The sequence below is a fragment of the Eucalyptus grandis genome, chromosome 4 (genome assembly GCF_016545825.1).
Source record: "Eucalyptus grandis isolate ANBG69807.140 chromosome 4, ASM1654582v1, whole genome shotgun sequence".
NCBI lineage: Eukaryota > Viridiplantae > Streptophyta > Magnoliopsida > Myrtales > Myrtaceae > Eucalyptus > Eucalyptus grandis.
In genome coordinates, this window is record NC_052615.1 from 26788254 (window position 1) to 26801897 (window position 13644).

A 13644-nucleotide genomic window follows, 5' to 3' on the forward strand; every position below is an offset into this window, starting at 1 on the left:
TTTGCTTTTAAACATTTCAACAAACTTTGTTTGGCTGCAATGCCATTTTAGAAGATTCAGGTAAGACCTTTCTACATCCATGACTATTCATGATTGTTAAGTTAGATCTTACCTTGCCATGAACTTAGTCTCGTTTGCTTCAATCGGATATCTCAAGAAATAGGATACGGATTCCCACTATTTTCATGTGAGAGATACGGATTTCTCAAGAAAGAGGATTTCAATTCTCAAGTCTTTTGGGATTCAATACTTCACCTTTAAATTTTGTCTAAAAGACCTAAAGTGGAAGGGCCAATTTATGCCCATTGGGGTGAGCCATTGAATAGCCTTCTATCACCTAGAATACAATCAGTTGTGCTTAGATGTTTTTTGTTTTTTTGGGCAGAACGTGTTGTCGATTTGGCCGGTAGATCTCTTCCACCAGTTCATTATGAAGTGGAGATAAATTCGGTTAAAGAATTATTAGAACTGCACAAGTATGAATCCGGTGTTTTTGAAGCTGGGGGCTACGGATGGTGAGTTCTCGAATTTCCTTTTGCTTCATATGACTCGACGCTTGTATCATTTGGAGCCCCAATGAACTCAATTAAGAGATACAACGGTCAATCGATGCATAGCTAAATTAAACGTCTAATCCATCCTTTTTAGGAGCCTATGTCTTCACCCCCAGGGAGACCCGGACCATGAGGGGAACGATCCAGGATTTATGTCCTTATATCTGTCAATGGAGGAGCCAAATAAGCTTGGAGACGATGAGAGGATCATGGTTGACTACAAGTTTTTCGCATTCAACTACGAAAGTTGGACCTACGTCATCTTCACAGGCCGACCATTGTGTAATTCATGATCAATGACAATGAAATCATGTTGGGAAAATATGGCTTCGAATTGGGTAGAACAATGAAGTCGGATCGTTAGAGTACTCAAGTCGGACTTTGAGGCATGATATCACTTTCTTTAAGGATTTATTTGCCCCACTACGTTGCTAATGGTCACTGGCAAATTTCCTCCAGGATACAACAAAGTCTCAAGTGAGAATACTAGATAGCAATTCTAGTATTTCTCCAAGGTCTCTCATGGGAAACAATTAGAAACAATGGCTGTAGTTTCTCTCGAAAGAAAACGAAAAAATGGAAGACGATATTTGTTTTTGATCTCAAAACAAACGTACTTATCTTTGTCTTTTGAATAGAGGCAACCCTTCAAAAGGTTACAAAAGAACAAAGACAACCTTTCGTGAACAAGTACGTCTCAAATGTTACGTTGAAAAGACATAAAAATAAATCCGAATTTTCAATAAATAAAATTAATGATCGTCGGTTAGTGCCAAATCTCGTCCACGTGCGCACTCACATCTTTTTGATATGTGACAAGGCACCTCTTCATTTGTTTTATAAACAAATTACCAACAATCCCCCACTTTTGTTTATAAAACAAAAACAAAAATTAAAACGTTAGAAATATACAGCCAAAATTTCCGTGAGATTAATATACATACATAAAGGTCTCTTTCGAGTTAAACCTTTACTTAATGTAAGCATCTCAAAGCTCTATCAAAGTGACAAGTAGCTCGGCTTTAAACTTGTACTTTTATATAATAGAACCGGACATACCGCACATACACTAACCTCTTGTTTCAGCGAGAAGTTCTATATTACTCCACACTATTATGGCCTTGTGCTTGATCCTGTTTCATGAGCTCTCTAGAAAGCAACCCTAACTTTCGTAAGAAGCGGCACCACTTCTAAGCTCATATAGGTGAAGTATCTACCATGTGTTTCTGTTACTATCAACACATTATAAGTTTGTACTATACTTCATTAAGAATTCAATTCAACCTACAAAACGTAACAGACGATACTGACTTCTCATATCAGGGCTACGTCAGTATCAAACAATCACATTCAATAATTTGTTCTTACCCATTAAACCTTGTAACTAGTGATGTTCTAGAAAAAGGTCGGGTTACCATTATTGGTGATTTCAATTAAAGGATTTCAGCCCCGTTTCTTATGAGGTCATTATTACCATATGTCTTGGGAAAGCCTTCGTCAAAGGATCGACAAGATTATTACTTGACCTCACGTAAACAATTGTTATAGTACCATCTTTAATCAATTGTCTCATATACTCATATCTTAAATTAATATGTCTAAGACTTACCATTATAGGTGCTATTATAGGCTCTTGCCAAAGTAGCCTAAGTATCACAGTGGATAGAAATATGAGGGATTAGGCCATAATTTGATATCCAACAACAAATTACTAATCCATTCGGCCTCTTTCCCAGTTGCTACCAAGCAATGATTCAAATTTCATAGTTGAGTGAATTATGCACATTTGTTTCTTGCTCATCCAAGAAACAACACATTCACGTAATGTGAAGATCCATTCAGAAGTTTCATCTCCCACACTTGTAATCCAAATAGCATCGGCGTATCCTTCTAATATAGCCAGATTATTATAGAACAATAAGATAACTCTCACATGTTCTATATTTGGATTATTAGTATTTACTCAACTTGCATATACAAAAAGTAATATCAAGTCTAGTATAATGTATCGCATATATTAAAGACCCATAGCACTCACATTAAAAATTCTCCACCAGGAATCAAATGGGGTACTTATATATTTGAAAACAAGATGTTTAAATTTATACAACATCTTCTCCATGGAATCACTTTGGCTCAAAGGATAACCCCCACTATTTTTTAATTTTAACACTTAAGATAGTATCTGTTTCACCCAAATTTTTCATTTTGAAAATGAAAGTCAGATACTTCTTAATCTCAATGATTCAAATCATGTTAGTTCCAAAGTCCCCTTCGGACATAGCCCCACTTCAAGAATATTCCAAGAGGTAATTAATCAAAATTATGCATCATCAAATTTTCATCCTCGATGAAATACATACATCAAAATAGTAAATCAATGCCATTCTACTCTCTTGGCTCATTTATGCTATTCCATAGAATCAAATCTATGAGGGGCAAGGACAGCAAATAAAACACATTAGAACCAAACAAGGGACACCTGAAAACCCATTTAATATATCTATATCGCCTCCATAAATAGAGCACTATATATTAGCCCATGCATGTAATGACATTCTCTAACAATCCAATAAATGCGAGCAAATCGAGTATGGAGGTATCAAAAGCACATAAACTAGGATTGAAAAGGGAAAAAACAATTCTTGGAACGGAATCAACAATATCATATAAGCCGAAACCTTCCGAAATATATAATAAGATCCATACCTTGTGCTTGATCTTGTGGATCGGAGTCTCGGCTTCCTCAACATCGAGCACGAAGGTCGTGGACTGCTTGGGCAATATCAGGGCTATGCTACATAATGTTGATAGGAATCTTGCACTGGCCAGCATCAAGACCGATGGCATCGGACACAAACCCAATAGACCTGGGTCCCTAACAGTGGTATACACAGCATAGCCCTTCTCAAGCAAAAGCTTGATCAGCAAAGAAGCCACGAAACCAGTCCCTCCAATAACACCTTTTTGTTCCCTCCAATCCCTTTTCTTTTTTTTTGAAATAAATTAACGGTCACATGCAAATATGAACAGGAAACCACAGGCAGACATACACGAACATGTCTTTACTAGCCTAAGCCTCGTGGAGCATGACGACAACTATAAAGAGAGTTAAGAGAAATCATCACCAAGAGAATCCAAAGTAAGATCACCAACAAAGCAGCGCGAGAACCACAAAGACTCCGATGAGTAGAAGAAGGTTCTTCAACACAGTATTAGCCTGCTGTCCACGCACAGCCGTCTGCGGAAAATCGTGGGCATGACCCCTGTGGAACGTGTTGAAGCCGTATGGATAAGCCGAAGTCGTCCCATACACGGTGGCATCTTGAAATCCATGGAATTGCACATTGAACAGAGCAGGGATTAGACCACCAAATGCAGTAGATAGCGTGAAGTTCCCGATCCTAGCATAGGCCATCGGCATGAACCCTCCCATTAAACCAAACCCATAATTCGCGAACTGGTTCGCGTTTGGAGGCGGAGCAGTTTCAGGCCTTTGTCCGGATGGGTGATTGGGGATATCAATTCGTGGATAAGATTTGGATATCGGGTCCGTCTGGGTCTTCCCTCCCATAAAGAGGGACTAATTTCTCCTCTTGTATAAGGGCCTTGTAGACCGGGCATTCGTGGCAGTGCGAGTGATGGCGCAACCACGGGGAAATTCCGAGAATTTTCAACGCCTGAAAAATGCGAACTTGGAACTGCCGGAACCTTCCCAGATCGCAATAGAAAGTCAAGATCCAACTTTCCACGCTGCCGGCTTGTGCGACTGCGACGTTCCTCGCCGGAACCAGGCGTCCGATGTCGAGCAGTGCCTCATATTACTCTGGACCGAAGGATCGCTGAATCTCCTCCCGAACAACCAATTTGCATCGGAGATGGAGTTGGTGGGATTCATGCGACCTGGTTCTTGGCGGCGTCGCCTATCAATTTCTCTCATTTTTTCGGCCATCGATTTCTTTGTATGCGCATCCACACCCTTCGGACATCTCTCTTGTCGTTTTGCCAAACAAATCAAAAATAGATTCCCTCGATTCAATGAAATTTGAGCAAAAAGAATCAAAGTCCCCTTCGCTTAATCAAGCCAAAGACTCAAAGGGTGCCTTCGGTCCATCTGCTAAATAGTATCTTTCCCCCGGTAAGTGTACACGTCACATGGCAATTTTGCTAGACACGCACCACCAACAAATTTTCGTGTCTACTTCATCGGCCTATGCCGATGCGTGTAATAATCATCATTTAGGCCTTGGATCCAGCAGCATCATCTCACCCATAACCACCATTAGTAACCACGGGGCATAAAACATAAGACAAAGAAAATGATGAATTAGAAAATGCATTTGATCATTGAAATGACTGAGAAAATAACTAACATGACTTAATTCAAGTCAAAAACAAAACCAACTAGCATTAGAGATATTGTGACAAAAATTATTAGTTAATGGCAAACACCATCAACGCATGATCAAACACAGAACTTGGCGATTTTTTTTTTTTTTCAAGCAGCATAAAGTTTTATGCACTTGTTCATTTGCTGTCTGGGACATGCATATATATGTAAGGAGCAAAAAAGCACGAAGCTAGAACCATGTCTTTTCAAACATGCCTCTACGCTGAGACAAAACTACCGCACGAATTGGAACTACACGATGGTTGGAAAATGAGAGATGCCAACCAACACCAATTCATGGAATTGGGCAAGCGGGACTAATTGTGCAGAAGAGGCGGTCTGAGATGCGCTTTACTCTCCCTCTGCCACTGCACGGATTTGATTCGCCACTGGCCCCGCAGCCTACTTCCGGCTTCTCTTCGTCTCGTTCTCTCTCTGTGTCCCTTTTGACTTCTCTCTCACATTACAGAAAGAACCCTCGCAAAATCTTTCCCTCCTCCGTTTCTCTCTGTGCCGCGCTCGCGTGTGTGCCTATTTTGCGAGAGGCATAGCAAAGAGAGACCGAGGTGAGATCTCCATTCTCGCCCAACATTTTGCGTTTCTTTGTTTTTCGTTTTACAAGCGGAATGGAGGTGTATAGGCTCTCCCACAGAGTGATGGCCACCATTGCAGCCCTCGTTATCGCCAATGGGTTGCCCACCGCCAGGCTCAATCCCTCGCTTCTGCTCCCTCAAGAGCCTCCAACAGATCTCTTTTTTTTTTTTTTTTTTGCCTGCGTTTGTCTATATATGGTGTTCCCACATTATAATGATATCTAAATCACCGCTCATACGAAGGAAGAGCCTTCAGAGCAGGATCAGAAGCATCGTCCAGAGGATGGTGGTCATCCGAGAAAGACAGCATTGCAGGGTCTGTGATTTCGACGATATCCACTTGCTCCGGTGGAGGACGTAAAGAATTATTATGCAGCCTTGCTTTGTTGAATATGAACACCTCTAACTCGTTTTGTGCGCTTCATCCACTTGACTCCATTGTTGCGAAATAAATCCTTAAAATTGTTGGGAAAATATGGCTTCGAATTGGGTAGAACAATGAAGTCGGATCGTTAGAGTACTCAAGTCAGACTTTGAGGCGTGATATCACTTTCTTTAAGGATTTATTTGCCCCACTACGTTGCTAATGGTCACTGGCAAATTTCCTCCAGGATACAACAAAGTCTCAAGTGAGAATACTGGATAGCAATTCTAGTATTTTTCCATGGTCTCTCATGGGAAACAATTAGAAACAATGGCTGTAGTTTCTCTCGAAAGAAAACGAAAAAATGGAAGAAGATATTTGTTTTTGATCTCAAAATAAACGTACTTATCTTTGTCTTTTGAATAGAGGCAACCCTTCAAAAGGTTACAAAAGAACAAAGACAATCTTTCGTGAACAAGTACGTCTCAAATGTTACGTTGAAAAGACATAAAAAATAAATCCGAATTTTCAATAAATAAAATTAATGATTGTCGGTTAGTGCCAAATCTCGTCCACGTGCGCACTCACATCTTTTCGATATGGGACAAGGCACCTCTTCATTTGTTTTATAAACAAATTACCAACAAATCACACTCCCGGTAATGTCATCATAGTTTAGAATTGACAACCAAGTTTTTATCAACTTGTGGAAATGTGTGTGCAGAGAAAGGGAAGGAACTGAGGGCATTCAGTAAAGCAACGACCAAATTGGGGCTTCCTAAGTTCCTTTCCTTGGAAACTTTCAACGATCCTGAAAATGGATACTGCAAGGACGACCATTGCATATTTGGGGCTGAGGTTATGGTCAGCAAAAGTAAGAGGAAAATGGAGACCCTCACCATCGTCAAGGATCCGCCTCAAAACACAATCACTTGCGAGATCCGACAGTTCTCCACATCGAGCAAGCACCCTCAGTATTCCAAGGCCTTTAAAGTCGGAGGGTGGGATTGGTACATTCCCAGAACAAAAAAGTTGGCGATGAAATGGAATTAGCTACTCGCCTTTTGCCTCTTTTTAAATTTCAGGAATAAATACACAAGAAGTTTTAAAATTTGTCACAAAAATATAATTAAGCCATAAAACTGTGAAAAAGTGGGATCAAGTCCTTGAACCTGCCAAGTTGGTGCAATCACGCTTTCCCATCAACTTCGTTAAACTTGATAAATGGAAATTGTTAACAAGTTTTAGAAAATGCTAACAAGTTTTGAAATTTGATTGCACTGTTTAATAAGTTTTGTGACTTGAATGCATTTTTGAAAATTTTAGGACTCAATTATACTTTTATCATAAGTTTTAGGATTTTAGTGCACTTTTCTTTTTGAAAATTTTAGGATTCAGCTATACTCTTACAAAAAGTTTTAGAATTAGCTATAACTCATCTTTGTTTTAACTATGATTATCGTGTGTAGGAAGTTAAAGGTGTTTCGCCAGCGCAATGGGGCGCAGCAGGGGAAGTGGCAGTCCGTTTACTTACAAGCGCAGGGCCTTCGTCCGAGGATTAAAATGTATGTAGAAGCCAAATTGCGGGTGTTGAACAAAACAGACACTAATAACTATAAGGAAGAAACAGGTACTTTTTTCTTTTCTTTTTCTCTGCAACAACTGTGTCTAGATTGAGTTTTACTTTCCTTTTTCTTTTCTTTTTTTACAAAATAAATTTTTTACGATGCACACACTTTTACTTATTGTTAATCAAACTTTACAACATGCAAATGTTTGCTGGTAATTTTGCACCTAACTTTTGCACGATTTTTTAGAATTTGAATCATATATATATTTTTCTTTCAGTTTGCTTAATCCAAAACAAATGGGCTAACGAATATATATGTAAGTATTACCATATATAAATCCCGCAAAAATAAAAAAGAAAACCATGCAGATCTTTTCCAAGATCTTTTATAAATGAATGTCATTCTTATTTAAAGGAAAATTTCCGAGTGGCTTCCCGGAAAGGGCTCAAAGCCCAATCTATTTGACTTCCCAAACTTTGAGTATCATAACAACAATCCAGATAAGCACATGAATATCTCCTTTTGAAAGAATAATGCTATGTCTCTTCATCGTTCCACATTGAGTATGAGTATGCTAATTAGATATGGCTAAGTCTATAATTTAACCCAAAAAAAAAAAGGTTAACACCCTAAAAAACTTCAAACTGATATATTCGTGACAAATTTTCTTCAAACTACATTTTTTATTATCAAAGCCTCTAAACTGGTACGTGAGCGATAAATTATCACAAAAACCCCAAATTGGTCACTTGTTAACCTCTGTTAAATTTTACTATAAAATTATTGAGTTGGATGACACATGGCAACTCTACACAAAAATTCATATAAATTTGCAGTAAATTAGCCACATATGTATTAATTTGGGATTTTTGATGATCCAAAAATAAGTTTTGGGCTAAATTTGTCATTTGTGTATGAATTTGAAGTTTTTTGTGATGTTAAGTTTTTTTGAAAAAGAATTAATAAGCATTTCTTTTGGGGCGTGGCAGTTAGTGGTTGGCTCTCTGACAAAACTTGCAACTGCGGTCGCCCAAAGTTTATGCCGTGGGAAGATCTCGAGAAACCGAATGGTGGTTTCGTTAACAAGAAAGAACTGGCGTTTGAAGTCAAAATCCTCGTCATATCAAATGTTGAGAGAAGTGATGAATGGGTTTGATGACTTAGCGTGCACCAAATTGGCGTTGACATTGGTTCCCCCGAAACCATGTGTATGTCGTTTTCTTGATTTGGTTTCTTATCTGATTACTAGATGGAGCGTTTGATGCACCCAAGCTTCGGATTTGTGCATGGAAGATGTCTAGTATGTCCACAACCTTGTGGAATCGTAATTTCTTTGGGGCTTGGTTAGTATATTTTGTGTTTCCGAACCGTGTTTAATCGGAGCTGTGCTTATAATAAAATCCTTGTGAGCCATTTTATAGATTGTCACGATCTTTTCTTGTGTTGCAGTAGAGTCAAGATGTTTGCATGTGTCGCGACCAAATTTTCGGGGGTGTAAACCACCTAGGATTTAGCTAATGGATTGTTAAGCCTAAACTTAGTTCGGGCTCTCCCAAGCACATACCAATTCGCGACTTATATTCAGATTCTTAATATGCAGATAGATTTTATTTAGGAGTCGCCACTAATCTATTTTTTGCTGGGTCGATTAGAAACCAAGTAAAGTATTACTTTACTTCTTCGAACCAGAGGCTCTAGGTACGGGGACTTGGTTACACTAGATTTCTCTAATGCCCTTTCGGTACCATTATTTTATTTTCAAAAATGCTTTTGCAGGCAGTTTAAATTGATTTTAAATTTATTTTTTTAACATGTGAGGTTACCATGCGGGTGTACAATCCAACGATTTAACACCCAGATAAACAATAAATAAATTGCAAAAACTTACCTCAAAGCAACGAAATCATCTGCAATGTTAAATTAAAATCCACATCAACAACCCTAGATATGGTTTATAATTAACACGCAATTTTTTTTTCACTTATTTAATGAGAATTATGCAATATGCGATGCAATATTATCTAAGTGACCTAACTCTAATGACATTTCTAACTAAATGGACCTAATAACAATCTCTAAGTGACGTGCATGACATTTTTTATTTTTTTCTTAAAAAAGAATGCAATCTATCCTAGGAATTGAAACTAATTTATCTTAAGACATTTTTGTATTTTTTCATGAAATTCGGAATTAGGTAAAATGTGAAAATTATCACTAGATTAAGATTCTATTCAATTTGCATTAGGAATTAGGTTAAGCCAAATCCTAATTTAAACTAAAATATTATCTTAATCCAAGTAATCCTAAAATGCAATCTATCTAATATCTAAATTTATAATGAATTAAGGAAAATATTACTTAGAATTAAACTAAGTGCAATTTTACTCTAATATGCAATGACGTACAAAAAGATGCCCTAAGACTGCGTGACGATTTTTTGTGTTTTTATTAATTTCGAAATTAAAATTTCACATGCAATTCAAATAATGATAAAACTAACATCCTAAATGAATGTGCTTTCTTTTTTGGTTTTCTTTTCCATAATTCAAAAATAAAATTCCTATTCTAAATATGCAAGATAATAAAAAAAAAACAAACCTAATCCTAATTCAACATTTTTTGGATTTTCTTATTTAAAAATTCAAAATAAGATTGCAATTCTAACCCTAAAACTAGGAACATTCTAAAACAAACTTAACCCTAATTCGAATTTTTTTGATTTTTTCCTCTTATGAAAATAAAATTGATCCGAACACCACGACATCAAATCAAGCAAGATAATGTTAATATCCAAAAATTAGCGAACCATATCTCGTGCATGAGATCAAGTTAACAAATTTTAAAATTAAATCGCAAATCGAATCTTGGGCGTGAGATTGGATTGTCGATTTTTGTAAGAGATTGCAAGTCAGATTTCGGGTGCGAAAATCGGACTGTCAATCCCTAGCTTGAGGGACTATTTCATGTTGGAATATCAATAATATATTAAGGAACAATTCCAATAAAATAGAATATTAAAGAAATAATAAAAAATAAAAGAAAAACTACCTAATTTGATTTTTCTTTTTCTTTTTTTCGAGCACGGCTTGCTCGCGGGTCTCCAAAGGCAGCGGGTCAATCGGTCCGGCAAAGGGGAACTCTGGCAAGGGCGGCAGCACGCACAGCTGGTCGCGGGTCAGGCGGGACAGGGGCGGCACGGGCGAAGCCACCAGTGTTCGGGCACCGGCAAAGGGGATGCAGCAGGCAGGCGGAGACGAGCAGCGACGATGGCTCCGTCGGACTGGTGCAGCGGCTCAGTAGCGACCGCAGCTTCATGGGCGCAGCAGAGGCAACACCAGGTCGTCGGATCGTTAGATCTGCGGAGTCGGGTCACTGGTCGGAGGTTGCGGTGGTCGGATCTAGCTGCAGGAGCGGAGCTAGGCGCTAGGCTGGCTGCAACAGATCACTGGCGAAGACGGGGCTGCGTTGCTGCGTCTGGGCGGAAGGTTCGGGCAGCAGAAGAGCTCAGGCGCTGGTGGGCCGCCAGCGAGTAGGGGGCGAGATCGGTGGAGCGGCGGTGGCGTCGAGGAAGGACGGCGGAGGTCGCGACCGGAGCAGGGAATGCCGGGTGCTGGGTCGCGAGCAGATCTCAGGCACGGGCGTCGAGGAGCACCGCAGGCGTCAGTGAGGGCTGAGGTGGAGCGACAAGACCGTCGGTGCAGCGTGGCGGCGGCGGCGAGGAGCGGTGGTGTCTGGCGTCGCGGTACCGGCACAGCGGCTGGCGCGTTCGAGCTTCTCCCTCGCGAAGAAGACGATACGGTGGCCCACTTTTCTTTCTCTTTTTCTCTCTCTCTCTCTCTCTCACGTCACTCACCAGTCATCTCTCTCTGCAGACCGGTCACTTTTTCTCTTTTCTCTTTCGAAGACCGAAAGAAAAACCTCCAAAAGCTCCCTTTAAAACCCTACGTACACACCCTTTTATAGGCCAAAACAAAATGCAATCCTTTCGTGAATATTTCAAATGACGAAAAGATTGCCTATAACCTCCTTATCACAATTTTTTTTTTATTCTTTTTATCTCCCGAATATCTTCTATTGATTTTATCACTGCCTATTGTTGAAGATAAGATTGCAATACGATTTTTTTAAATTTCAAAAATTCACCCTAATATCACATCAAATATTAATTTCTTGGAGGATAACTAATTAAAAAAATAATGAGCTTGGGCTAATTTGCTCCTTTCATGGGTCTAGCCCGGCCTGCCGAACTAGAGCTCATAAACATAAATTTGAACCCATCCATCACCGGTCCAATAAAATGCAAACAAAAAATGCAAATTAAAAATAAATCCACCTAAATTTATATGCTATGCAATTAATTATTTTTTCTGGGATAAAATCAACCCCTAATTTTTTATGCAATAAATAAATGATCGGATCGCCAAAATTTAGGTGTCAACAGCATGCATGCTACCATGTCTACTCGTATAAATTTGCAATAAATTAGCCACATATGTATTAATTTGGGATTTTTTATGATCCAAAAATAAGTTTTGGGCTAAATTTGTCATTTGTGTATGAATTTGAAGTTTTTTGTGATGTTAAGTTTTTTTGAAAAAGAATTAATAAGCATTTCTTTTGGGGCGTGGCAATTAGTGGTTGGCTCTCTGACAAAACTTGCAACTGCGGTCGCCCAAAGTTTATGCCGTGGGAAGATCTCGAGAAACCGAATGGTGGTTTCGTTAACGAGAAAGAACTGGCGTTTGAAGTCAAAATCCTCGTCATATCAAATGTTGAGAGAAGTGATGAATGGATTTGATGACTTAGCGTGCACCAAATTGGCGTTGACATTGGTTCCCCCGAAACCATGTGTATGTCGTTTTCTTGATTTGGTTTCTTATCTGATTACTAGATGGAGCGTTTGATGCACCCAAGCTCCGGATTTGTGCATGGAAGATGCCTAGTATGTCCACAACCTTGTGGAATCGTAATTTCTTTGGGGCTTGCTTAGTATATTTTGTGTTTCCGAACTGTGTTTAATCGGAGCTGTGCTTATAATAAAATCCTTGTGAGCCATTTTATAGATTGTCACGATCTTTTCTTGTGTTGCAGTAGAGTCAAGATGTTTGCATGCATGCTAACATGTCTACTCGTAGCTCTCTGTGAGCATCCTTTGGAAGGGCGGTAGGGTTCCAACGGTGAGGATCCCGAGGAAAGAGTGGTGAAGGTCGTTCCTTATCGCCACTTACCGTTCACAAGGAGCGCGGTGTTGTGGCGTTAGGTGTAAATGATGGCCCTGTTGAGGCTAGCGATTCAATGAGAAATATGAAGAATTTTGGCGGAATATAACAAGTTAAACTTCACCATCAGCAGAAACAGTTTAATGTAATCATAAGTGATGCTGATGAACAATTACTAATAATCAACAAGCGATGCTAATAATAAAGAGGTAGAAGATAACATACTAAGATTTATAGTAATTCGTTTTTTATCCCAAATAATATGTCCATTCGCCAAACTAATAGCTGCAAAGAGTGAAATCTACTAGTAAAACATTAAAGCAAATTACAATAAGCAATGTTGCTCCTATCAACCGATAGATCACACTATCATGGCACAACCACTACCCTTACACTTGTACACTTGACTATTTACTATTGCAACTAGTAGCACTATGCAAAGATATGATTAACAACGTAGCTACCGTTAATAAAAATAAAGCTAAGAAGAAAACTCAAAAGCTATAGACTAATTTGGTCATTTTCACCCCCATCTTACTACTTGTCTTGGATTGAAATATAAATTCATCGCACCTTAGATGGTCGTTTCCCATTCAACTCCATGGAGTAGCCGATGGTTTTACCATCATCAGCGTTGGGGCGGCTTCGTCACTTACCAGCATTAGAACGGCTCTTGACAAAGTGGCAAATTCCCAAACCAGTCGAGTCTATCTTCAATTTGATTACCTGGTTGATTTCGTGCTATCATACTTATTTTGATGGTGTTCTCCAATTTTCGGAGATGCGGTTGTCTCCCATAACATGCATCTATTGACTTGTTGCCCATGTTTCGTTGCTAAATGCTTGGAAATGTGGCTGTTATCGGTCCCGGACTTACATTTTTGCTCCTCTTCGGGATTATCCGTCCTTCTCTTCTTCGGAATCGGAGTGGTCCTTCTGTTAAACAACCGGGC

General features: G+C 39.2%; 1 protein-coding gene and 1 pseudogene across 1 annotated transcript; one reads left to right on the plus strand and one right to left on the minus strand.

The window, feature by feature from the left end:
* Positions 1-359: 359 nt before the first annotated feature.
* LOC104441522 (MATH domain and coiled-coil domain-containing protein At1g31390) lies at positions 360-8892 on the plus strand. Its single transcript, XM_039311665.1, has 5 exons — positions 360-515; positions 649-824; positions 6626-6911; positions 7371-7531; positions 8462-8892. Exons 2-5 carry the CDS (start codon positions 707-709, stop codon positions 8626-8628), a joined length of 732 nt encoding a protein of 243 aa, XP_039167599.1. The 5' UTR covers positions 360-515; positions 649-706; the 3' UTR covers positions 8629-8892.
* On the minus strand, positions 3624-5847 carry LOC120292899 (annotated as a pseudogene).
* Positions 8893-13644: the final 4752 nt, after the last annotated feature.

What these genes read in the sequence shown, in the direction of transcription:
- LOC104441522 (XM_039311665.1), top strand. Translation starts at nt 707, where the DNA reads ATGTCCTTATATCTGTCAATGGAGGAGCCAAATAAGCTTGGAGACGAT. An exon ending in GACCTACGTCATCTTCACAG is followed by an intron (nt 825 to 6,625) that starts GCCGACCATTGT and finishes ATGTGTGTGCAG; the next exon opens with AGAAAGGGAAGGAACTGAGG. An exon ending in AAAGTCGGAGGGTGGGATTG is followed by an intron (nt 6,912 to 7,370) that starts GTACATTCCCAG and finishes TATCGTGTGTAG; the next exon opens with GAAGTTAAAGGTGTTTCGCC.